The 26,336-nt window shown below is 37.9% G+C and overlaps 1 protein-coding gene across 1 annotated transcript in view; it reads right to left on the bottom strand.

Annotated features, from left to right (window-relative positions):
* The window catches only part of LOC140234482 (cap-specific mRNA (nucleoside-2'-O-)-methyltransferase 1-like), a 36,575-nt gene extending 11,511 nt beyond the window's left edge, over positions 1-25,064 (bottom strand). The window contains exons 1-9 of the mRNA XM_072314530.1: positions 24,898-25,064; positions 10,789-11,003; positions 10,344-10,502; positions 9,480-9,578; positions 8,422-8,493; positions 7,679-7,846; positions 5,516-5,729; positions 4,780-4,889; positions 2,397-2,493 (exon numbers count right to left, since the gene is read on the bottom strand). Of these exons, the coding sequence (XP_072170631.1) occupies positions 2,397-2,493; positions 4,780-4,889; positions 5,516-5,729; positions 7,679-7,846; positions 8,422-8,493; positions 9,480-9,578; positions 10,344-10,502; positions 10,789-11,003; positions 24,898-24,973 (1,210 nt within the window). The 5' untranslated portion in view covers positions 24,974-25,064. The remainder of the gene's footprint in view (positions 1-2,396; positions 2,494-4,779; positions 4,890-5,515; positions 5,730-7,678; positions 7,847-8,421; positions 8,494-9,479; positions 9,579-10,343; positions 10,503-10,788; positions 11,004-24,897) is intronic.
* Positions 25,065-26,336: the final 1,272 nt, after the last annotated feature.

Raw genomic sequence — 26,336 nt, 5'->3', positions numbered from 1 at the left:
CGCAAGATCTTTCCTTGATCTTCTGCCATTAATATGCCGTTACCATGGCAACATACTTTCGGGTACTGTCGAAAAATGCGTCTTGCACATCTACAACCAAAGGCACACATCTGTACCAAGTTTCATGGAAATTGGGCAAAAACTGAGGAGGTAGTTTGCAACACAAAATTTTCCATCATTTTGGCTCATAATATGTGAGCTGTTACCATGGCAACATACTTTTTGTCACTGTCAAGAAATGTGTCATGCTGACCTACATCCTAAGACAAACATTCAATATGAATTCCATGAGAATTGGAAGAACACTGATGAAGCAGTTTTGCCATGAAGCATTTTGCCCTATATTTTACCAATAACATGCCGTTACCATGGCAACGCACTTTTTGCCACTGCGGAAATATGTGTCTTGCACATTAACATATTCAGATGAACATCTGTACCTAATTTCATAAAAATTGATCAAAAACTGTGGGAGGAGTTCGCGACGCAAGATTTGTACCCATTTTTGCCCATAATACGCAAGATTTGCAACAGACCGACCGCCCGACCGACCGCCCGACCGACCGCTCGACCGACCGCCCGCCCGCCCGACCGCCCGCCCGCCCGACCGCCCGACCGCCCGACCGTCCGCTGATTCCTATATACCCCCTTCAAACTTCGTTTGGCGGGGGTATAATAACAATGGAACTGGGCATATATGCAACATAATGTGAAATGATAATTCATTTAATCTGACATTTGCAAAAAACGAAAAGTGCCTTTTACAAACTTAAAAAAAAAAATCATTGACATGCAGGATTGACATTATGGTCCAATGGACAAATGTGTCATGATTAAAGCCCAAACAAAGTTCTGGTATGCCTGCAAAAGTTGTCAAATTCTGCTCCAAAATGTGAACGTATGCCTAGGAAATGTGCGGAATAACGCTGTAATAACAAGATATTCAATGGGTAAGGACGAAAATGGGAAATATTAAAGTCTCGGAACTTACCCGAACGGGGTCAGGCTAGACTCGGACTCGGGGATAACTCGGCCTCGCTTTGCTTGACAGCGGGATGAGTTGTACTGGTTTTCCCTCTGGATTGTACAGTACTATGCATACGGGAGCGGCCTGTATAAACTACATTGTAGCGTTCTGGCTACTCGCAGTAATGGTCCGAGTTGTTACAACACGCGCATCAAAAACCTCTTTGGCGCGCATGCAAAATTAGTATACTCTCAGCACCTCTAAAAACAATCAAAGACAATTGATAAACAACAACAAAAACTTCAAAGACCGCGCGTCTCAGCAACTGAGGTGATGTGCGTATACTAGTAGGCTTGAGGACCGCGCGCTGTCCATTTGTTTTGTACAGGATTAGCACGCACTTTCCTGTCTGCTCATCAAGGCCTCATTTGGTACCCGGAGTATAGAGTACTGATGAACATGGCGATCACGAACTGTGTGTAAATTGTCTGAAATAGGGTCAAGTTTTCCCTGAGACCGAGTTAGTCTGGAGCCTTCTGGAATAAAAGTCGGTCTACCGACTTTTATTATTTTTCTCAAAATACTCCAAAACGACTCATCATTCCGGCAAACCGCGTCAGCCAGGTAAGTTTCTTTGTAGACTCTTTCGATATATTGCAAGCAAATATGAAGTGGTGCCAGACGGGTTCTCAAGCCCTTACCAGAACTTAGTTTTCACTTTAAGTGAAACATTTACATTGATGTGTAATGTTACTTCACAAAGGTAAGAGCAACATAGGAAATTCAACTCATATTTGTTATTAGGTCTGAATTCAAGAACAAACTCATGATAAAAATCTAGCATATCACTTGCAGGGTCTAAGCTTTCCAGACCACTGCAAAAGAATAAGCTCCTGGCTAGCAAAGTCAAAGTCTAAAAATCATAGGGTCAAAGGGTGATGATCATAATAATCAACAGCAAACATGACAATGTCCATTTGTTTTACTGCATAGTTTGCTTTTTATACAGAGCAATGTACATGAAGCCAGTGGCAAGCACTGTGAAAGTCTGGAATGAATACTCGGGGTCTACAAAGGACACGATATTATGCCTGTTACTGTGACACCATCACAGTCATGGGGAGGGAAAGGCAAAGTTTCAGGAAGTAATAGCAGCAGAGAACAAAAGTGCAACATGCAGAGAATAACAAACACAGTTCCCATAATTTATCACACACTGCACAATGAACAGTGAAGGAGCCAAAATAAATTATTTGTTACTGAACACTAGACTTGGATGATGAACAGAACTCTTCACATGTCTTTTAAAAAAAAAAAAATCATTTAGAATCACTTCTAAACTCCATATTGGTAGTCTTCCTTGCATCAAAAAGAGAGCTTATTGCAAACTGTCAGTGTGACGTGGCAATCCAGTTCTTAAGTCAATTACCTTCTCTGACGATGGACATGGCAACAAGAAACTGACATAGTAGCAGCTGCTTGGTGAGAATTTCTTGGATGTTCTCTTGGCCTTCCACTGAGAAACCCTAAGAAGATAAAAAGAATGGGATACTACATCATTCACCATGACAACCTAACAATGAAACAGCAGATATTTATTTCTGACATAAATGCCATGAATAAATCTTCCTATCTTTGACACAGTAAAGCCGGTTACGAAAAAATATCAGCCATATTTGTTTTCAAGTCATATCACACTCAAGGAGGCATTAGTCAAGCCAGGATTCAAAGAGTGACAGAAAATGATTATCTAACTCATTACAGAGCACTGTGGCATAGTGACTAGAGTTTTGGACTTTCGAGCAAGAGATCCTGCATTTCAACTGTCCTCGTGCAGGGTACTTTAGCAGGAATGTCTCTCTCAACCACAGCATGGATACTCGATCTATATGCCCTATGAAGCGAGTCTAAGCTTTCGCAAATTGGGACTTTGCAACAATTTAAATTAAATTCGCGATTGTGGAGTACAATAATACAGGGAGCCATGTATACGTGCACATGGCATTCATATCAAGGTCAGAGTTAATAATTTTGTGTGTTATTTAATTTGCAAATAGCATCCACCTGGCAAAAGTTGCAAAATTGAAAACCTCACAAAATATATGGCATATACAGTACCTGGTGATGTTGGTGTATTGATAACAAGGCCCTCTAGGGGAACAATGATCACACCAATAAGCTTTTATACCCTGGGTAGGGTGTGACCACAGCATTGAAATTATCACTATTAAAACTTGTTTCTCAGGATTTAAGATTTGATAAGCAGCAACATACTGTAAAATGAGGAATGTTCGCGTGTATTTTAATTTCGCAAATTTCGCGAGCGGCAACATTCATGAAATTAACCCTAACTAGGCCGGGGGGGGGGGGCCTCCGAGGCCCCCCCCTCGACGTTTCACGCGATGAATCGCTATCGCGAGAAGCTATCGCCGCGACGTTTCATGACTTTTTTCTTTCGAGTCTCCCGCATCTTTTGACACCAAATTTGCGATGCCCGGGTGTGCGGTTCCAAAGTTGCGCATAAATATGCACGTGCATGTCAGACCAAAAATTGCTCAAAAACGTGAATTTGTGTACAATTTCAATGCAAACTGTGTTTCCAGGCAAATTTCATAAAAGCATGATTATTTTTGGGTTTTATTGATTAAAATCAATTAATAACGCATTTTCTTGTTCCGAACAATGTCACGGACAAATTTCATCGAAAAAACAATGAAAAACATTAAGTCGAAAAAACAAAGAAATACATAAGAAATTCAAAAAACAATAAAATACTTAGGAAATTTTTTCTGATTGCGCAATTTTTTTCTCTTACATTTGCTAAGGACACTAAAAAGAATATTTACACAAAAAATGTGCCTGTTTTGAGCTTTACTTAGTGATTTATACCAAATTGTCTGATTTCATGCATCATTATGCATAAATTAGCATAATTTAGTGTAAATGATAATTTTTGAAAAAATTAACTTCATGGTACTTTAGATGACATCATAGGCAATGCGTGTGCCAATTTTCGTCGTGATTGCGCGGTCGACGGCCGAGATCCGGAGGGGGGGCCTGGGAGGCCCCCCCCCCCCCCGGCTCTATCATCTACCTGAATAGCCCGGCCTAGTTAGGGTTAAAATGCACGCAAAAGTTCTTGCCTACACAATATGCATTGGATGCCAGTGGTAAGTTGCGAAAATGTCATGCTGCAAGAAAGGCTGTCGACTCCAAATCGCAAAATTTTCATGCCGCGAATATATCGTGTTTTACAGTACCTGATGCTGCTGCAAGTGTCTTTACATAACTCTTTATGTGCCATGTTCGCACGCCATGACTCAGTTGACGGCATGCCAAGTTTGTATATTGTGCTCAAATGCACAACCCCACCCAGACAGACTGATAAATTGCCAAATGGCACAGCATAATGAAAGCGCTTTTTTGTGATTCCATTCCAGTCACATGTAGCTTGTATTTTATGCATGAGTGACTATCAAGCAGTGGTTCCCTACTGGATTTGTGAATAGATTCTAAGTTTCTGTCACTGTTTGTGTGCAGAAGTCATGCTTGTACAATAATATGGCTACTTTCATTTACATGTCATTTGATCTGACAATCATAGATTTGTCATAAAATTTACATCAAAACATTCAGCATTTTCTCTGCAACTTTGCTCTTTACATGTCCAGAGTAAAAACAATCTATGAGAGTTAGATGGATTTGAAAAACAGAAAGGTTTCCCAAAGTATGGCTACATTGCGGTCCCTGAATAATGTGGCACACAAGGGTTTTACACCATGACACATTTAGAGTTCATGCGAGTTACTTACCCCATCACCCATGACGAAGTGGACTCCTTTTCCATCAGTCTGCTGCATCACAAACCTCCTGAACTCTGTCTGGTTGTCACTATTCATGATGTCACCATCCCCATGCACACCTACCAATCAAAGTCAGAAAGTATTTAGCATTAAAAAATCAAGATGGTGCACGATTGTGAATTTCATGGTGGGCATGCAACATGACTCTGAAAGGTTTTTGATTAGTACTTCCATACCCACATATATCAAGTTATCTGACAGGCAGAAGATGGTTGCACGGTCCAAGAAAAAAAAAGAGAGAATGTGAAGAAAGTCCTCAATGCAGTATGCTTAACCTAAAATGGGGGGGGGGGGTATGAGTACTGGTATTGTAATTCAGGCCACTTTCTGGTTTCAAAAGGAAAATTTTCAAAAATTGTGAATGCTTGTAAAAAAACTGGAAGAGTTGGCATACATACATGTAGACTAGTACCACATAGTAGTGGATCCAGGGGGGAGCACAACAGGCACGCCCCCTTTATTTTATTTTTTATTTTATTTTTTTTTTGGGGGGGGGTAAAACAAAAGAAAAAACAGGAAAAAATGGGGGAGGGGTGCATGAGCCCCCTTTAATTTTGTGTAAGAGCCCCCTCTTTACGGAATTCCTGGATCCGCCCCTGCCACATACCATTCTGCTATAAAGTTTTTTTTCTTTTTTTTTTCTTCATATATCTTGCCATGAAAATATATCTTCACTGAGACTTACCATAATGTGGCTCAAAGAACTCTGAGGGGGCTGCATAGAAATCCTCCAGCTTGAAGTCATTGCTTCCTTTGAGGGTGAAGCCGAATCCTTTGACCCGAAAGTTCTTGTCACGGCCAGCCTGGGTTTTCCTCCACAAGACGTACTCTGAGAAACCTCCAGGGCCGGCACAGACGTCGGCAAAGTAGAGCAATTCATTTCCCTTCACAATAGGCTTCTGTATGACCAAAGGGTGGATACCAGTAACAAAAAGAAAAATGCAAAGACAAACTTACCTAAACTTTTATTCTCTCAAACTCCTTGACTTTTCCCCGATATTGAAGACCCTCTACTGGACTTCCCCCTTTTTTTCACTAACCGTTTGATTCTCTCATTTGAGATGGTTTCTTGTTTGCTTGTCTGTGTCTGTTTTGTGCCTTTATTTTTGAGTGACTGGTGACAATGAATTATGAAAACAATTTCATGACCAAAGTTTTAATCTTAATTTATTAACTCCTGAGACAAAAAGAAAACAAAACAAAACAGGTGTCGATGAGTCACCCATGTTTCACAAACACTTTTCTTCAATTAATGGATGATGAGATTTAAATACAACTCGACATGATTACGTTTGTTGACGTCTCTCCCTTTCTGAACACCTGCAATGTATTTTCCTATATGAATGAAAGAGAAGACTTAATTGCGTTATTTGATATGATGTCACATCTTAGGCAAAAATTTTAGGTGAATCTAGAGGGAGAATTGTGCATCACTCATAGAATTAGATGCAACCAGTTTTACTGATCATTTACTTTCATTTTCTTTTTCTTTCTTTTTTTTTGCCATTTTTGTTTGTTTGTTTGTTTGTTTGTTTTTTTAATTGGTTTTTGCATGGCTTGAATTTGTGCTAGTAAACATAGCAAAGATCAAGACAGTTTCTTGATTTGAATCAAGACTCTACAAAACAAACTGGACATTGACAGGTTATGGTGTTCAAGTAATAGAATTGTGATTTTGTGGTACAACTTTAATTTTTTTCATTTCATTGGGGTACAAAGATATTTATAAGTAAATTTTGGTACATGATAATAAATAACACTTTAACTAAATACTGTAACTATTGCCTTTCAGTTGCTTTATAACCAAGAAGGCATTTATGCTACTCTATAAAATTAAGAGCATTTGTGTTAACAGGCATCTATATTGCTTAACACACAATTTTGCTCAATGACTAGTTAGTACTACAATATAATGACTGGTCAATCATGAGCACTTTTATGTCGCGGTTAGACCAGGCAAGATTTCATCATTTTATTTACTCACAATGAGGGTAATCTAATGACAAGGTTCTGCTTTATTATATAAAGCACGTAATACACATCGTTTTGTTCAGGCACCGGTATAATAACCCACACTTGGTACTTTTTAAACAGTCCAAACACCCTCAGCTATCTTCTTGGGCATGTTTAACTGTTCCAAAGGTACCCTCCTGTGTGTGTAATTCTCCATAATGCCCCACTGATGTGTATTATTTGAATAATACTCTCCTTAAAGTGTCTGTCCCCTCTCTGATAAGTCACTCGTTAATGAATTCTGAAATGTACATAGACTCTGCACTAGGCTGACCAAGTTTGTACAGACAGTGGGCGCTTTCGAGTGCTCTCCTAAAGCGAACTGTACCATACTGTACCCATGCCAGGAGCCCTCGAACACTCCTTAAGTGTACTGTACTGAATCGAGCCAAAAGTGGACCACTTGCCAATGTACTCCAAAAGAGTACCAAAAATGTACCAAAAGTTTGCATGTGAGAACACGCGTAACATGCACATACGTCATAACGCAGTGAGTTCATTCTCTTAGTTTGGGACAACTGTAAGTAGTTTAAGCGCGCCAGGTAAATGCCTTCTTGCTACAAAATGCGTGACCCCCTCTAAAAATAACTCATGAGATACGCTTTCTCAACAGAGTGCTCGAACACCTCAAATCTGGCACAGTTCACTACGTTGTGCTTTGGTTCAGTTCACTTTGGTTCGCTTTAGAGCACTTGAACGCACCCAGTGAGTGCATCTCCAGGACCCTTCCCTTACCCAGTATGGATCCAAACCATTGTTAATTGATTACATTTACATAGTTTTCGCACTCCTTATATCTTGTAGTTTTGGGCAATACAGTGTCCCTGTCACTCACCCCATCAGGATATTTTGGTGAGGTGAACATGTAGTCACACAAAAAGTCCATGTTAGCCATCTTCATAGCAGCCCTGTTCAGGAAAATCCCGCCTCGTATTGTTTCGTAGGGATTAGAGCGTGTCCTTGCCTGTCGCATTTCTTCGCCATCGAGGAGGTCAAAGGCTGACTGAAAACCAATAAGTCAATCTTGTTTTTGAAGGAGTAACACAAAACTGTAAATCATACTGGTTTTCATTTACTTGTGTTTGTGCTACCGATATTCTTTTGCCAACAAAAAGCAGTGAGTATGAAAGGGCATATAATGACCCGTTGTCTGCCAAGAGGTGATTGTGAATGTTACCCAACTTTGCAGTAACACTTTTAATTCAAACAAGGCACAGCTGTGATCACACAATGGATTTAAAAAGAGCAGCATATAAAAGAAATCTAACACTTTAATAAGGACATAACATGATCTGTTGTTTAAATGTCATTTACAAACATGTCATGATTCTCTAAACATTGTTTTGTTTAACTGTTCTGTGGAGTATTATGGATGTGGCATAGAATGAATAAAACATGCATCAATGCTGTCTTGTGGTTTGTATTGTTCAGATGAGAAAACTTTTTGGCAATGCAAAACTAGTTTGAAATAACAATGAAGGGAAACTTTTCTTTTTTAAATATGTTGCATATGTTGCCAAGTAGATACATTCCTTATTACCTTGAAAGTCCAATAAACACAATCAGAATATTGCAAACCTTTTGATTCAAGAGTGTCTTCAATATCTCTCCATCACAAAACTGCGTCTCATCATCTATCGTGAGTTTTTCCTAGAACATAAAATAAGTAGAGACATATTTGATATGCACAATGAAAATAAGATTAACATCAATACAGATGGATTCACTGCAATGCAGCATTAAAAAAAAACAAAAAACAAACAAATCTGGCACATTTAGTCTGTTTACTATGGACCTGCAATAAACTTTCCAGGCTCCAGTGGTGCAGTTAGCACACATGAATGGTAATTTAAAGAAATACTTAATTTTGCCTGTGAAGTAAAACAAAATGACAAATATCCAAATTGGATCAAACTTTGGAATATTTTCCATCTGTCACCCAGGGAGTTGGTTACATTTCAATTTCAAATGCAGGAGACCAAGTACTACATTCCAAACTATATAAATAAATTCTTTTCACTGTCTTCACTGCAGAAATGTGAAGTGCTCATTTCTACAATACATGACAAAGCTTTTCCTTTTAAAGGTACTAGCCCACATTTGCAAACCCACGAAAATCAAAACTGCATAAAACAGGTCCAGTATGACTTCAAGTACAAATTATAACAGTAACATACCTCACCTGTTGCTCTTTGTCTATACCATTCGATAAAAGAGAGAAAATCATCGTTTTAAAATCAATTTTCAAACCGGGTCAAAATCGAATTACGAGCGCGGGCTAGCTACGCACATTAACTTACACATGTATCGCATGCATGTAGTACGTGCGTGGACCGGAGCTAGCGAGCGTTTTTATACGCATGCATACGGTGCATTTTCACTTATTTTTATGAAAGTAATGGACTAATTGGAACGAAATTTTGCACAGGTGTTACTACAATCATACCTAAACTCCATGCTAACTATGAGACCAATTGCTGCAGGTTTACAAATGTGGGGTAATACCTTTAACTATGTGCACATATTTCTTATTCTTCATGAAAAAAGAAATGGCTGGCTTGTTTTATTATCATGTAATTTAACAGACAAGTAGAAAAAAAAAAAAAAGAAAGAAGGAAAAGAAAATGACATCTAACCGGCTGAGCATCCCAGTAAACTTTCCAGTCTGCTATCTCTCTGCTGGACAAAATTCCTTGTGGTGATGTAAGCCACTCTACCGTCTCTTCTGAGGAAATCTGTGTTGTGTAAAAGATGATGCAAAGTCAAGGGCAATAACCAACCAATACATAGGTTCAAGTTAAAGCCTTATACATAGCCCGTTACAAAAATGCAGCTTATAATGTTTCTGATAAAGAATACCTATGTACATGACTTTCTGACACGGATATGGCAATAATGGCCAAAGAATTTTAGTCATGTCAATAAGAACTTTCACTGATATGTAGTTTCAGTCTATTTGTGTTACTGATATGACTCACCACCACCAAACACTGATAAAGTCATTGAACATTCATTACTAACTTTGAAGATATCAGATTTCCAATGATACTATAACTTGTCCAACTTTATTTTGTTAAAACTTACAACAAAAATACTAAGAAAACTGGCCACCACATTAAGCAGGTTGTTTTTTTGTTTTGTTTTGTTTTTTAATGAAAATCAACAATGAAGTTCAAATTGAGTAATGCAGAAAGGAGATAGGAAATTCACATCACCTTGCCCACATGCTGCATGAAACTCCCAAAGTTTAGAATGTCATGATAATCGAAGTCTCTGAAATTCAAACAGGATTTGTTAGGACATCACACTTTCAATTCCTGAACTTTCTTTCCTATTCAAGTCAAATTACCTCATTTCGCAATTTTCACAACATCAGTATGTTATGTGTGGTGCCCTGACAGGTGACTCATATTCATCCTTCAAGTACATACTCGTTAAACAGTGAAAAATGTACTTCAGCCATCACAACTCTTCTAAGAATCAAATTGATTCAAACAAACCTCTTCAGTGCCCGACCATGTCACCAGTGAACTAGGTTCAAATCCCTCCATCTTCAGGCCCAGACCCCGACGTCCCCTCTGCTTAGAAGTCTCGATGATGTTGACACGCCCCTCCTCTTTCTTTCCAAGACCTTTGCCTTCTTGGTAACCCATCTTGGCCTATATGGGAGACATTTACATTTGAAATCATTGTTCTTGTATGGTCTCTTCTGAATATGATAAGAATTATTGATCCTACACCAATCTCATCAGACATCTTGCTCAGAATACACTGGAAGTCTAGTAAAAGAAATTCATGACAGCACTGACACTGAATTATCAGAATGAAAAGATGCATCTACAATGGATTGCAGATTTTATTATATCATAACTACAACATTTGATCTCTGAAAATGGGGACTTCAGTACATGTCTCAATAATTCACCCCTAAAATGTTGGTCTTACCATCATTTTGTGGGCAATAGAACTGAATGAAGATGTTGGCTGTGTTGCTGACCCATCAGAGCTGACAGTCTGTCCGGAGGAGAACAGTTGAGGGTTTGGCAGGGAGACGGATTCTTTGGATGAACCATCTTCACCAGCTTGAAACATGAGCTGGGGAGTGTAAAGCGCAGGCTCACCATCCTCATCAGAGGATGGATCCCTATTTACAGTGGATTCTTTGAATAGACAAAAATGGAAAAAAACAAACAAACAAATACTCATGAATACTGATGGTGACATAACACCAATCTTAACCAGCAAATTCTGTTAAAGTGCATTGAGATATATATGCAGAATAAAAAACAGTGTGTTAGCACACAATTCTGCACTTCTAAACCTATCTAATTTAATACACTAGCATTAAAAACTCTTGCAACCTGTTATCCCTATCTTGAAGAACTCGGGGGGAGGCGGAGGAAGGGATCAACATTACACATCATCATCTGTTCGGGCAGGGAATAAGCCAGAGATTCCCTGGCCTCTCAGAATTTCAAATCATACCACATCATTGGCAACTGCTTCATGCACTGAAATGTAGCTACACTGGAAGCTGCTGAACATTGTATGCAAAAAAGGACCTTGTGGCCTACAGATTTGGGCAAGAGACTAGTTCATGAATTTCCATCCTAAAATACCAAGTAATGAGCATCACAGAAAAGCTCTAAACTTCCAAGTTTCATGGTTTATAAAACAATGAGAGATCCAAGTACATGAGCATCAACATCCAGGACAAGGTGAAGCTGAATTACCAGGTCCATGTGACCTCCAGGAATGTACATGTACATTCAATAAGTACCTATTTGCAATGAAACACTATTTTATACTGACTTCACATTTGTGACATTATTGCTGCACTACACATTTATGATTCCTGCCCTAGAGTATGCTCATTGGTATGGAACACCTTTACTCATTTGAGGATATTAAACCATCATTAGGTGGAAATGGTACAGTGTCGCTGTACTCGTTTTGTCCAGAGAGATTTCAAACAAACTGGCAGTTGCAGATGGGCTGATTTGGCTCAAGTGTCACACTGAAAATATGGATGCTGTTATTTTTGCATATACAGGTATTTTTGCGAAGGAGGTAATATATAAAAGACATTTTCGCAAGATGTTGTTTTGGGGAACTGACGCCGATGCTAATATAAATGCGCTATTACGCAAGCGCAAGAAAACATTTTCACCTGGATTGTTAAAGTTGTGATCCAACTGTGATTTGTGAACTCAGCAACTCACAAGTGAAGCACAACTGAATAAATTAATTTATATTTTCACTAAAAAGGTAATTATTTATGGTTAATATCTTGGGACATTCACATCTTTGTCCTGACCAATAAGTAACAAAACAGACACATGATATAATCCATAAGAAAGTCATTATATTTCTAGCACATCAAGTATAGATTCACAATTTTGAAAGAGATGAAATTAAAGCCACCCATGATTCGAACATAATGCCATCAAAATTTGACAGCAAACTACACGTAGAACCTTATAGCCCAGTCGCTGTAAAAACGCACAGCGTCTGGTCGGGCTAGTATAAGCTTTTTTTTCTTTCTTTTTTAACTATGGTACCGGTATTCTAAACAGTTCCTTATTTTGTTGCTGCATAACCTTTGCTTAGAGAACTGTGGACTTCCTTTCGTCTTCTCAGTTGTAGCCAACTTATCTATCCCCCCCCTTGTTGTTTTGTGAATTACATCAGTCATTTACTTGCTTTTGTTCCTTCTTTCTTTTTTCTCTATCTTTTTGTTTTATGTCATGTCCCTTTTGTAAATAGTTTTTTCTCTATCTATACCCCCTTGCTTGTTATAGTTTTATAGTGGGTTTTTTTAAAAGAAATTCTTGCATTTAATTAGTTGTTTTAATACTATGAGGACCCCTAATTTCACAAGCTCTGCTTTTCTATAGGGTCTCCTCATCTTTCTTCTTTTTCTCTGATCTAACCAGTGTATTCTATTATATTTGTATACTTGATATATTCTCTTGTTAATTGTCAGACACATTCAATGTATTATTGTACATGTAAGGAAGGAAGAAAGATGAAGAAACTTGAACTTGAACTTGAACTTGAACCTCACCAGCGACCCCAACACGTACTGTGATAGTTACAGTGCCCCACGCCAGAGTGAATAGTAATAGTAAAACCTAGCTATGCTATTGCTTGCACACGGTTGAGTTTTGGCATGGGTGGTCACCGGTGTATTGGGGTTGCCATAGCTGTAACCCCGGGCACCACACTCCACTGTACAGTTGTAAACTGTTGCACCCAGATTATTAGTGAGATTTACTTTGTATTTTAACCCGTTGAGGACGGTTTGATTTTGCTACAACACACATTTCCCATAGACACCTGCCCGAGTATACTCGGGACTCGTCCTCAACGGGTTAAGCATGGATTTGATGATAGTATAGGCAGGAGACCTGGGAGATGGGAAACAGTTCCATATGTCGAAACTACCCCCACTAACTGAGGACTCCAGGGTTGGGTCTGCCTTAACCCACCGCGATCGTTTTACCCTAACTAATTTTAAACCTAACCCTATTAAACCCTAAACATACAGTCTACACTCTTGTTTTCTATTAAATTTAAATTTGAAATTAACCCTAACCCTAGACTAAAGCCACCTAGAATTAGATTATACATATCACTTAACGTTAATATTATGTTGTCAATTTTAGCAGGTGTAAAATAGATAGATCTAGAGTCTATGACATGACCATGGAACTCTTGCCGAGAACTGCAACATAAGTGGAGCCTTTAACACCATCTTAAATTTGCTCACAAGTGAATTAGATCTGAATTTCTATTAGGCCTACAACTCTAATACCAAAGGAGGGGAGGGGTTTGGGCATGAAAGGAGGGTAGGGTAGATACAGTTCATCCCAGCCAAAACTGTTAAATGTGGGAATCGTCATAAGCCACCATGGACTCATTTCAAATCTGTACCGAAAGCCAAGAAGCAAAAGAGAAAAGCAGCGGTGAAAGCAAGAAAATTAGGGCTGATGGTTCATCATGAACAGTATTCTCAAGCCAAAATCCACACCGAAGAAGTCGTAAAAAAAGCCAAATTGGACTATGAGGATAAGCTGATGGACCAGATTAAAGATGAACCCAAGAAATTTTTCAATTATGCTAGACATTTTACTAGATCTTCCGCTACAGTTGAAGATTTCGAGCATGACGGTAACAAAATAACTGAGGATCAAGCTAAAGCTGAAATTTTAAATAACTTTTTTGAAAGCGTTCTTTCATACACCTGAATTGGTGGAGGGCAAGTCCAAGATAAGGTCCCCTCAGAAGGCAAAATTTCATCTTTGCTCAATATTGACATGTTTGGTATCATTTTGAAGCTTATGAGTTGAAGTTTTGATTTCCATGGAGGAAAAAATGATATTATGTATATTTATGCAAATTTCAAGGGCTTCATTTGCATAAATGTGAAGTACAGCGTTACGTATGGGACATTTATAAAAATTCATATTTATTCAAAGGAAAGCAAATGATATTTGATTAAAATGTGGACATAAGAAGTTCATCAAATAGTTTAACTTGGTATGAAAATTTAGGGATTATGCAAATGATTATGCAAATTAGCTCGTGTCTTATCATGAGATGTCCCATACGTAACCAATTGAGGTCATTTTTTTAGGTTTTCTCTGAAATTTCTAAGGTTATTTGAATGCCCTTTTGGAAAGTTCTAATTTATTGTTTAGAGAAGTTAAATACCATAGAAAAAAGAAAAAACAGTAAAAGAAATATTTTTTATTAGGCAATTAAATAATGTTACATATGGGACAAATGCGTTACGTATGGGAAATCCTCATACATAATGCATGTGAATGCATGTAGCTAGCTGGGAGGGTCTCTCAGTACACAATGGTCAATCATCCTGAAGAAAGCATCCCAACTTTGCAGCTACTTTTGAGTTACAAACACTTGAAACAATACATGTACTTGACTGAACAATTTTCAGAAAGGGGGAGGGGGAGATGGCAAAATACACAATGAAAATCAGCATTAAAGGGATGGTGTAGTTTTTGTAGAAATGGGGATTCAGCTTTCAACATTTTACGAGATGATTGGAAACCAATTATATGAATTATTAAAGAGCATTACAATTCTAAGACTAGAGGAATTCAAAGTTTATTTGATGGAGATCCAATTTGAAATGGCTGAGATATCAACAACAACAAAAAACAAATAAAAAGTAAAATGAAGTGGTCCTAATAAAAAATGTGACCCACCTTTTGTTAGGATACCACGTTTCTGGATATCTCAGCCATTTCAAAACGGATTTTTGTCATGTTAACTTTGAATTCCTCTTAGAATTGTATGCTATTTAAATATTTCATAAAAGAAGTGCTAATCTTGTAAAAGTTGAAATCAGAATTCCCATCTGAACCAGAACTGTACAGTCCCTTTAAGTAGAGACCTCTGATTTAAAGGGTACTGAAGCCAAATACACAAGCATATTGAAAAATTGCAGTTCAGCTACAAGTATATTGGGTACTGTTCACCACACAATGTAGAGCTCTAGCTACATTGTAGCTGCATTGTATAACACATGTATGTGATGATAATGGAGATGTTACTTCAAATTAGTGTTTTTTGTGTAATTTCTTTTATTGCAAGTGATAAACAAATTGTCCTTACTAAGTTTTCAGTAGTAGCCATGACAAAAATCATGGGTATACAATGTACATATCGAGGTGTGACTCGTATCAATGACCTGATTGCTAGACAGACATCTTCACTCAATTACTGGGGTTCCATGCAGCAGGTATTGCATATTTATTAAATTGAATATTTCTTGTGTCAAGTTGTTTTTTATTGAAACTGAATGGCAAACTGTCCTTCATCAATGGAAGTAAACACTTAACTATTCAATTTTTTAGTAGTAACTATCCTGATAAAAATATGGGGCATACATACACTGTACTCAGGTTGGTCATAAAAATATAGAATATGATTACAGATTATGATGGTAAATATTTGGGGCATATTGTTCCCTTGACAACCTGGATCAGTATTTGAGTAATTTCAACTGATTCTACCTCAATAACAACGCAAAAATTTGTTTATGGGTATTTTACAAAATTATTTAGCAAAATACCCATAAACATGGTTCTCCACACACTGAACGAATGGGGGACAAGGGGCATGCACACTCAGGTTGGTCATAAAAATATAAAAATATGATTAAATATGATTATGATGGTAAATATTTGGGGAATATTGTTTCCGTGACAATCTGGATCAGTATTGAGTAGTTTCAACTGATTTTACTTCAATAATTATGCAAAATACCCATAAACATGGTTCTCCACACACTAAACGAATGGGGGACAAAGTGTCCCATACGTAACTGTCCCATACGTAACACGTCATGTCTGTCTTTAATTTGAACCTGTAATTACAGCTTTTTGCCTCATGACATGAAACTTACCTCTGATAATCTCGAGTGTTGTGACTTTCATCACAGTGAGTTACAAGTTGTAGAATGAAATACTTTCAGAGAGTTTTGAGGTTGAAAAAAATGTTCAAAAAAACAAAATTTTTCTGGTCCCATACGTAACGGCACATATTTTCTCTTCTAGACTATAATTGTGAAGGTCATTTTTCTCCATCTTTTACATGATTATACTTCTCCTAGATATCGATCACCATGATAAATAGTGGGGGGCCTTGCATGTGTTATTTTTGATTTTCAGTTCAAGTTGATGTAAAAGTTTAATTTTTGGTACTGGTCATTGTAAAGGTAATTGTCTATAGATCAATTTTGGTTCGAGTGTCAAGCACACAAGTAGAAATACTCAAAATGGCCGCAAAAATCCAAGATGGCCGCCAACTTCTAGACTTTTGTCAAAAAATTGGATAAAACTCTCCATTTGAAGTGATTTAAGTGCTGAACCTGATATTTTCAAGGGTAATGAGATTATTGGACACATTTAGAAATAAAAACAATGCCTTTCGCTTAATTTGCATAAATTTACATAAATTCCATTTTTTAAGCTTTTTTCCTTAAAAAAATACAATTATTTAGAGACAAGATATATATAAAAAAATGAAATAATCACAAGGAAATGATAATGGGCAAGTCCAAGATATCGCGCACCTTACGTATGGGACATTCAGAGATTTCAAACCTCTGAAAAGTAATGAAGGAGCACTTGGATTTTACTGTTTATCATCAGGAGGACTGGTAGCCCTGAGAAGAATATTGTGTTTAAGTTTGATGTCATTTGACCTTGGATTAATTATTTTATTAAGAAAAATATGGCAACTTACGTATGGGACCAGAGAAAAACTAGATTTTTCAAAATAAAGTTTGAATTGAAAATTCTCTGAAAGTACCTTACTGATCAAGTTCTGTTTAGAAGTGAAGAAAGGTACAATACTGAAGTATCTTTCAGCAAAGTTTCACTGCAAAAGAATGGCGCATATTGTCATGAAGTTGGTTTAATTAACGAAAGTACACCTTACGTATGGGACATTGCTCAACTTACGTATGGGACATTTGTCTTTAGTGCACAAGTGTATTCATGGGAATGACTTTAAATTTCCCCATAGTGTCATATTCAGTTCCACAAATCAGATTACAACTTGTAACAAATGAAATAGACTTCTAAGTGGGTACTTTCCTGGTTCAGATACCTAACAAAAGCTAATATAAGACAAATAAAAGTAATTACCAATTTACAGTTAAATGTCTTAGTTTGGATTCCGTCATGAAGTCTACACATACAGATACAGTATACTGACACTCGATTTCTAGCCCATTTGTAATACTCTGGTCAATATTTTTTATCAAATGAAAAAAAAAAATGTGCGAATTCTAGCTTGCGACCTTGATGTAGCATACATGCACATGTACCATGACTAATTTGTAGTCTTGATAATTTCAACTGTAAAATCAAATGTCATGTACAATGTAATTTGCAAATACATGTACATGTACAGTTTGAAGCGGGTACTTTCAGTAGTTCTAGGCTTTATACCTTGCAAGTTGTCTAAGTTTTTGTAGAGCTTTGTAATTGTTTGAAATGCAGCACAAAACACAACAACAAGAGTAATTAATTTTGCTCTGTAATCATCATGTTTTGCCATGTGAATTGTAGCTTCTGCAAAATCAATCAAATTTTAATGAAACTTTTAGATTTTAAAGGCCGAGGTAGAACAAAGAAATAGAAGAATGTATGTGCCAATGCTGGCTTCTTCTTTTTTTCAAATTGCTTGGCTTCAGGTCTATGAAACCAAAGACGACAAAATTTGTGTTTATACTTTGTACATGTTACATGAAAGATTATCATTTGTACATTTAAATCTTAAGAGAAAATGTAGTTCTAGATTTGAAACACTTAAGTAACTCACTGATCTGAAACTTACAATTTTGATAAATTCTAATAACCTAATTTGATCATACACTACCAGATTGCAATGCTTGTTGATGATTGTGTAGCTGTGGGGTACAAAGTAAGTATGAGTTGATGAAGGTGTCTCAGAGCACATCTGTCTCTTCAAACACAATATAGAAAAGAAAATTGAATTCCCTATTTATTTGTATAATTTTTGTTATTAGCACTCCAACCACAGAACCAGTATTGATATTGTGGTTCTTGGCAAATGTGAACTAAAGTCTTCATTTTACAGGATTTTCAGAAATCATGTTCATGACCTTGATAAGTCATGACACATTCTGAGGGTGTGCAGTTGAAATATTAAACATCATATCAAAATCAAAAGTATTCTCGTAGGGTTTTTCCTTTGCTATCATCTCAAGTAATGACAAAGTTACCTGCTGCACCTCAAGTGATTTTTCTTTTCAGTAAGACCTGTAATGTTGTCATTGATGAGTGTCACAAGCACAATTGTTTTGATTTCCCTTTTTTGGCTGTACAGCCTGTAGTACATGCTGAACAGTGTACTGCACCTAAAATGACACTCAAAGAATCCCATTCTCTAGGACAAAGTCATTTTGTAGAGAGGTAAAGTTGAAAATGATAACTGAATTAAGAAAATGTCCAATATCACAATGTTAAAAGGAGGAATGTTAATTGAAGACCAGCTGCACAGCCTGTAATGAAAATAAGAAATGAACATTCTTTATTTTCCTTTCTTAATCATGGAATGACTCAATAATGCTGTTCTTACACTCTCCCTGAGGTCAACTAAGTAGGAGAGGTAGACATATCTATCAGAGAAGGTGCAAAGATAACCATTAACCAAACAAATGTAAGGTCCTAAGGACATTGTAGCATCCATGTCAAAAGGCGGTTTTCCCATTCACTTTGCATGTAATGTCCCATACGTAAGGCATTTGTCCCATACGTAAGCAAACTTTAATTAGTTATAAGATGAAGGACTAATTGAATTTCCACATTTAGTTTTGCTAATCTGGAGTTAAAATGAATAAATTAGAACTTCCTAAAGTATGATTGGTCAATGTTAGAAATCTTCAGAAAAAACTTAAAAAAACATACTCAAATCCTTACGTATGGGACACTTCGTTCTGGGAAAGACCATAATTTGCATAATTAATGTACTGACCTTGTCTTACCAATTGGAAATTATACTAGCTCATACAGGGGTCATGTCCATAAAGGAACTAGGTCAAGGACAAATTCAACTGATTTTAGACAAATATTTTTAATTTGTCCCATACGTAAGGTTTGTTTTTAATTTATGCAAATTAAGGCCATATTTCTTGCATAAATTTGCATAATTAAATATTTTCTTTGCTGGAAATATATAATCTAACTCTTTGGCTACAAGATGACATCAATAACTTTTTGATTAAATCAAGATGAATTTTGAGCATCTGAGGGGACATTATCTTGGACTTGCCCTAATAAGGAAGGAATTACAGCGAAATCTTCCAGAAATGTCCTAAAATACATTTTCAGCACATCCGATGAATAGGGGGTCAATAGCTCCATGTTTTACAGAGGCATTATACTCCAAAGAAAGGTCTTGGAACTGCTAGCGCACCCATTTGAAGTGATTTAAGTGCTGAACCTGATATTTTCAAGGGTAATGAGATTATTGGACACATTTAGAAATAAAAACAATTAATGCCTTTTGCTTAATTTGCATAAATTTACATAAATTCCATTTTTTAAGCTTTTTTCCTTAAAAAATACAATTATTTAGAGACAAAATGTATATAAAAAAATGAAATAATCACTTTCAAAGCAATGTATCAATACATTGCTTTGAAAGTGATTGCTATACAGAATCAGAGCGTATGTGAGTTTTGTCCTGGCAGCTCATATTACAGGATATAACAGTAGTTGTTGAATTCATGTTCATGGAATACAGCAGTGAACACAGAAATGTACACATGCACGTTACATGATCAGGAGTTGATATTTTCACATGTTGTTAGATTTGCAAATAGTACCCAGATCGCAGAATTCCCACAAATAACCCCAGAAAAACAGGTACGGTATGAAGTCTCATTAATAAAGATTGTCTTTGATGCGTTTGAGGTGACAAAAAAATGATGTCAAGTATCAAAACTAAATGCAATTGTAGAATTTGCTTTGTGTTTGCTCTTTGTTGTGGGCTGCTCAGGTACAGCCCTGTCGCGATTTATACAGCGACTGGGCTGTGTATAGTTAGTGTACAGTGTATTTACATAATATGCACAGCCCTGTACAGTGTATTTACATAATATGTGTATGCACAGGCCTGTCACATCATTATCACAGCAAGTCATGACTGGTACTCTTAGTGGTCTCAGTCTGGTGGCCCCTGGCTGGGCCCCCTGCCTTAAGCCAGCTCTTACATGTAGGCTCCTGGCCTCGGCCCGGCCTTGGGCCCCGTGAGCCCCTGGGCCCCTGGGCCACTGGGCCATCGGGCCCCCGGGCCTGGGCCCACTTGGGCTCTGGGCCCCTGGTTCTGGGCTAAGGCCCGTGGCCTTGGGTCCGGCCTAAGGCCCCGCCTTTGGCCCGGCTGTACTTTGTACATGGTCTATGTGAAATCAAGCTTGTCTGTAACTGTATAATTACAAGTAATTACAAATAATCACAAATGATCAACAGGTCCATACTACATGTATGAATATATGAATATATAAATATATGAATATATGATTATATGAATATATGAATATATATGTGAATATATATATTATTATATATGATTATATAAATGTGATCAGGCGTTATGTTACGGTGTCAGATCTGCAGTCATTCATGTATAGCAAATTTTATGCATGTATAAATGGCATACATTCATGTGTACAGTATGCTACACTACCGCTATGAAGTAACTTACTGCTCTACCGGGAAAACCGTTCCTTACTGGTAAAATATTGTCTTACCGATCTGCTTTCATTCAAGCATTACCGTTTGAAAACCGTTGCAAAGCTGACATGACTACCGGGAAAATACTCACGTAAAGAGAGGGCTTACCGTTGGCACAACTTTTACCGTACCGTACCGTTGTTACCGTACCTTTACCGATAGCGCGCGCCCGCAAATCTGTACTTCTACCAAAGATAGTAGATAACAAGATACGAAGGCGCGCGATAAAAATGGACACATTATTGCTACCCTACATGACGATACAAAAGAGAGCTAAGTACAAACTCAGTACACCTAGGAACATCATTCATTTCCAAAGGTAGTGGTATCTTTATTATCTTAAAAAGATTTAAAAATTATAGTCATAGCTTTTTTTCGATTAAGGGGATTATTTTGAAGAACGAGGTTTAGAGTAATAAGGATTATTTCATGGAGGTAACTAGAAATGTCGCTTTGGCGACTGGTATGCCTCAGCCATAATGCATGATTTTTCCAATAGGTCTAGATAGTACATGTGGACACTGTGTGATTACATTTTCACAAAAATGGCAAAATATTGGAATGACAAGTTTGTCACAAATGTGTTGAATGTTCACCTTCCTTGACGTAGGTTTAATTGGATGAATAGGAGAGCATGTATCTAGGGATTTAAGGACTTTAACTTGACTTTGACCCATTCATACATTTAGGCATTGAGTAATTTTCAAGGTACAGGTGTGGAGAAAAAATCCAATTTCTGAATTGAATAGTAAATTGTTACCATTTTCATCTGGCCCTTGACCCTAAAATTCATAAGATAATTACTTTCAGGTAGAACATGCATAATAAGTACTAAGTTTCAAGGTAACTTGAGCCACTTCCGAGATATGGAGGAAAAAGTTAGTTCAGCACTTTCACTTGATCTTTGACCTTTTGACCTTTGAGGCAAAAAGAGAAAAAAAAAAACTTTCCAGAGAATTTCTATTAGGTTACACATGCATACACCAAGTGTAAAAAAATAACCCTGCTGGCATTGCATAAATATGAGGGTAATAGTAAAATTTTGAAGTCTTGCACTTGACCTTTGACCCCTGACCTTTGACCCCATGAACCCTACATTCTCTAGATAATCACTTCCAGTCAGTACATGTATATACTATGTTCCATGAAGATACCTTGAACAATTTTCCAAGGTACGGAGAAAAAAAAAAGAAGTTTTAATATTCTTACTTGACCTTTTGACCTTTGACCTTTGACCTCATGACCCAAACTTTCACAAGAGAATCTTAATTGGGTAATACATGTATACACTAAGTTTCAAGAAAATCTCTTCAGGCATTCAATAGATATGGTGGAAATAGTGAAATTTTATGTCTTTGACCCTGACCTTTTGACCTTTGACCTATGACCTCATGACCCAAACTTTCACCAGAGAATCTTAATTGGGTAAAACATGTATACACTAAGTTTCAAGAAAATATCTTCAGGCATTCAATAGATATGGTGGAAATAGTGAAATTTTATGTATTTGACCTTGACCTTTTGACCTTTGACCTTGAGCATGTGCACCCAAAAGTTGATAGGCACAACTTCACCCCCTAATACACATACATGCCAAGTTTCATTAGGATACCTCAACAGGTTTTGATAGTTACCTTGTCCACAAAATTCATTACGGACGGACGGAAGGACGGACGGACGGACAACCCGAAAACATAATGCCTCCGGCACCACTTCGTGGCGGAGGCATAAAAATTTGGCAACAACATGATCTCACAATCAAAATGCTTGATAAACAACAACAACATCTTCAAAGACAGCGCGACTCAGGCAAAAGACAGACATCACCTGAGACGCGCTGTCCCTGAAGCCGCTGCTGCTGTTTATCAAGCGTCAAGGCAGCGCGTCTCAGGTGATGTGCGTAATGATCAAAGGCTATTAACACTATTTTTCAGGTCATAAAAGTCTCTGAATGTCCCATACGTAACGTGCGCATTATCTTGGGCTTGCCCTGGATCAGCCAACAAATATTCCATGCTCAGATTTACATACAGAGGCAGAAAATATTACGTATGATATAGACATTACTATTGACATTGTAAGAGAGAAACTCTCTAAGCTTCACAGCAACAAGGCTTGTGGTCCCGACGGTATTCATGTGAACGTTTTACGTAATGTTATGGACTTTGATAAGCCTCTGTGCATGCCGTAATACCTAGTCATTGCAGTCCAGTCAAGTTCCACAGGATTGGAAAGATGCTAACATTACCCCTCTTTTCAAGAAAGGTTCATGTGTAAGCCCGAACAATTACCATCCAGTGTCTTTGACTAGCCGAGTCATCAAGGTACTCAAGCGAATTATGTACAATCAGTTAGTGGAGCATACAGTGGCTAACAATTTGATATCATGTCACCAACATTGCTTTCAGAAGAAGTGCTCACAAGTGTGTCACCCAGCTTCTGGAGTGCCTTTTGGACTGGACTCAAGCATACGATGACAAAGTAGGAGTCGACATTATTTATTTAGATTTTTGGAAAGCAGTTGACACTGTCCCGCACAAGTCACTTCTCTACAAGCTTAAGCATCTCGGAGTACGGGGTCATGTTTTAGCCTGGATAGAAATCTAGAATCCTTTCTATTAGTCAGCGCAGACAGCATGCAAGTTGTCCTTAGAAATGGTGTTTCAACTTGGAGGAAAGTGACAAGTGGAGTTCCGCAAGGGTCTATAATAGGCCCTTCGCTGTTTTTGCTTTACGTCAACGACATTCCTGACACTGTCTCCTCCACTGCGCAGATGTTTGACGACACTAAAGTTTACAGTCCGCTGTGAAGATTTTCACCAAATCAGATTGCGACTCTCTTCAAAATGACCTACAGGATGTAAATGAACTGGCAGCATGGTCCAAACGCTGGCTGCTAGACTTCAATGCTGAGAAATGTGTTGTTTTATACATACGTGCAGCTTTAGATTCAGTACTCCCTTAAACATTAGATCCCTAATGGCATCTACCAACAAGAAGTGACTAGCCAAAAAGATTTGGGTGTCACTGTAAACAACATCCTCACTCCAGCAAATCATATCCAACAGATAGTCACAAAAGCAAATCAGAAGATTGCCACGTTTCGACGCTGTTTTACAGGATTCAGTGAAGTTAAAGTCACCACATTCTACCAATCTATAGTGAGACCAGCATTGGAATATGCATCCACAGTTTGGAGTCCTTTTACAAAGAAAGACATTGAAGCATTGGAGAAGGTGCAGACAAGATGCTTACGTTTTAAATGTAGCGAAAAAATCAGACTGGAACCTCTTCAGGGGAGAAGAATCAAGACTGATCTTAAAGATAAAAATTTACCTATGTTTACAAGACTCTCAATGGCCATTATAAAGCCAAGCCTGATATTTTCTTCTCTAGACTACCCCACCCAAAAAACACAAGTAGGGCCTAATAGTATAGAGGTCACTCTTACAAGCTGTATCATATAGACGCTACAATACAAAACCCAACTTGCATGCTGGCCACTTCTACTCTAATAGAGTGGTCAAGCCGTGGAACCCCCTCCCATACCCAGAGCACGTTGTATCTGCAGACACTGTGGTATCCTTCAAGTGGAGACTGAGAGCCCTTCCCACAGGAATAGAGGGCTAATCAACCAAGTAAGTTTAGGTCAGGACACTACAAAGTACAAGAAGTTCATGAGGAGATCTACGTTACATCAAATGCAGTATGTGGGGTCATTAAAATACACCTCGCGCGTGAATTCAAAATATCTTACCTTCTTTTCGTCTTTTCTTATTCCCACGTGGTTTCTCACGCTTTCCTTGTGCTTTTCTTTTTCTTGGAGGCTCCATCGTGTGATATGACTGATACTAAAAAGGGCATAAAGTCTCAAAATATACTGTAGGCAGTTGTTAGTGTCTGCGGTTGATTTCGATGCACCACATCACGTTGGTTCAGAGCGTACCAAGCCGGCCACCATCCCTTACCAAATTCGGGGAATCCCCGATCTCGTGTCGTGATGGTCTCATGCAGCAACTGCCTTTGTTCTGAGGTTCTTTTTTCCCAGGGCTCTGAGAATGCCACATTGTGCGCGATTTGTAAATCTGGAAATTCCCACTCTTCATCAATATAGACATCATTTTGTCCTCAGTACAGCTAGGGTTTCATTGTAGAACTATTGAATTTAGATGTCCTTTTCTAATTCTTGTTGAGGGGTTTTCCCCACTCCGTGGGAGGTGGGGGGGGGGTGTAGGGACTGGGGACACACATAAACACATACTTTTTCAGTTATCTTTGTTCATCAACATAAAAAAATACAAAAAGTAATTATAAGCTGATACCTCTGTATAAATGTAACAGAATAGTCACATATTTTTGACACATATAACAAAAGCACTTATATGGGTATCATATCTTTCCCATATGTGTTTACATGCCTCATGGATATTTAAGAATTAAAACTTGATCATATCTAACACCTGGTATTGAACATCAAAATAAAAAACAAAACACACAACTGTACAGTGAAGCATATAATGCAATCGTATTGCATGGATTGACCAAAGAAATACATAACTATCCCCCCCCCCCCCCCCCCCCCGCCACAGCACTTCGCAGTTGCTCCTTCTAACCCAGTATAGTCTATACCAAGCAGATCACCAAGTATAATATTATGTTCTTCCAATCACCAGTGGCAGATCCGGCGTGCGCCCCCTCTTTGTTTTTTGTTAAAACAAAAGAATAAAAAGAAAAAATGGGGCCGGGGGTCATGTGTGCCTCCCTTTAATTTCTATAAAGACACCTCCCCTTTACAAAATTCCTGGATCTGCCCCTGATCATTGCACCTTCACCCTTTCTTCCTTCTTGCACCTGTCGATAATTTGAACAGGAGTGCATGGAAAAATGTAGGGGGGAAAAGAGGACAATGTGAGAGAAGAGAATGATTACATAGAGAGAGTGAGGGAGAGGGAGAGAAGGGGTAGGGGGAGAAAGAACTAAGGCGACAGGAGGGAGAGACAGCCCTTCTCTAATCTGAAAACAAACAAAATGCCAGAACCTTAACTAAAGCCGCTCAAATGCACATACACATCATTACACATCGTTAATGGGAATATGTCCTTCAGTTAACCTGGGCCCCATTTCATAAAAATGTGATATGATAGCAACTCTTGCTGGAGTGGCAATTGTCATGGTAATGACAAGAATCCAGCTTCC

The sequence above is a fragment of the Diadema setosum genome, chromosome 1 (genome assembly GCF_964275005.1).
Source record: "Diadema setosum chromosome 1, eeDiaSeto1, whole genome shotgun sequence".
In the NCBI taxonomy this organism is placed as follows: domain Eukaryota; kingdom Metazoa; phylum Echinodermata; class Echinoidea; order Diadematoida; family Diadematidae; genus Diadema; species Diadema setosum.
Note: the sequence above shows the minus strand (reverse complement) of the source record. Positions and strands in the feature narration are given on the sequence as shown.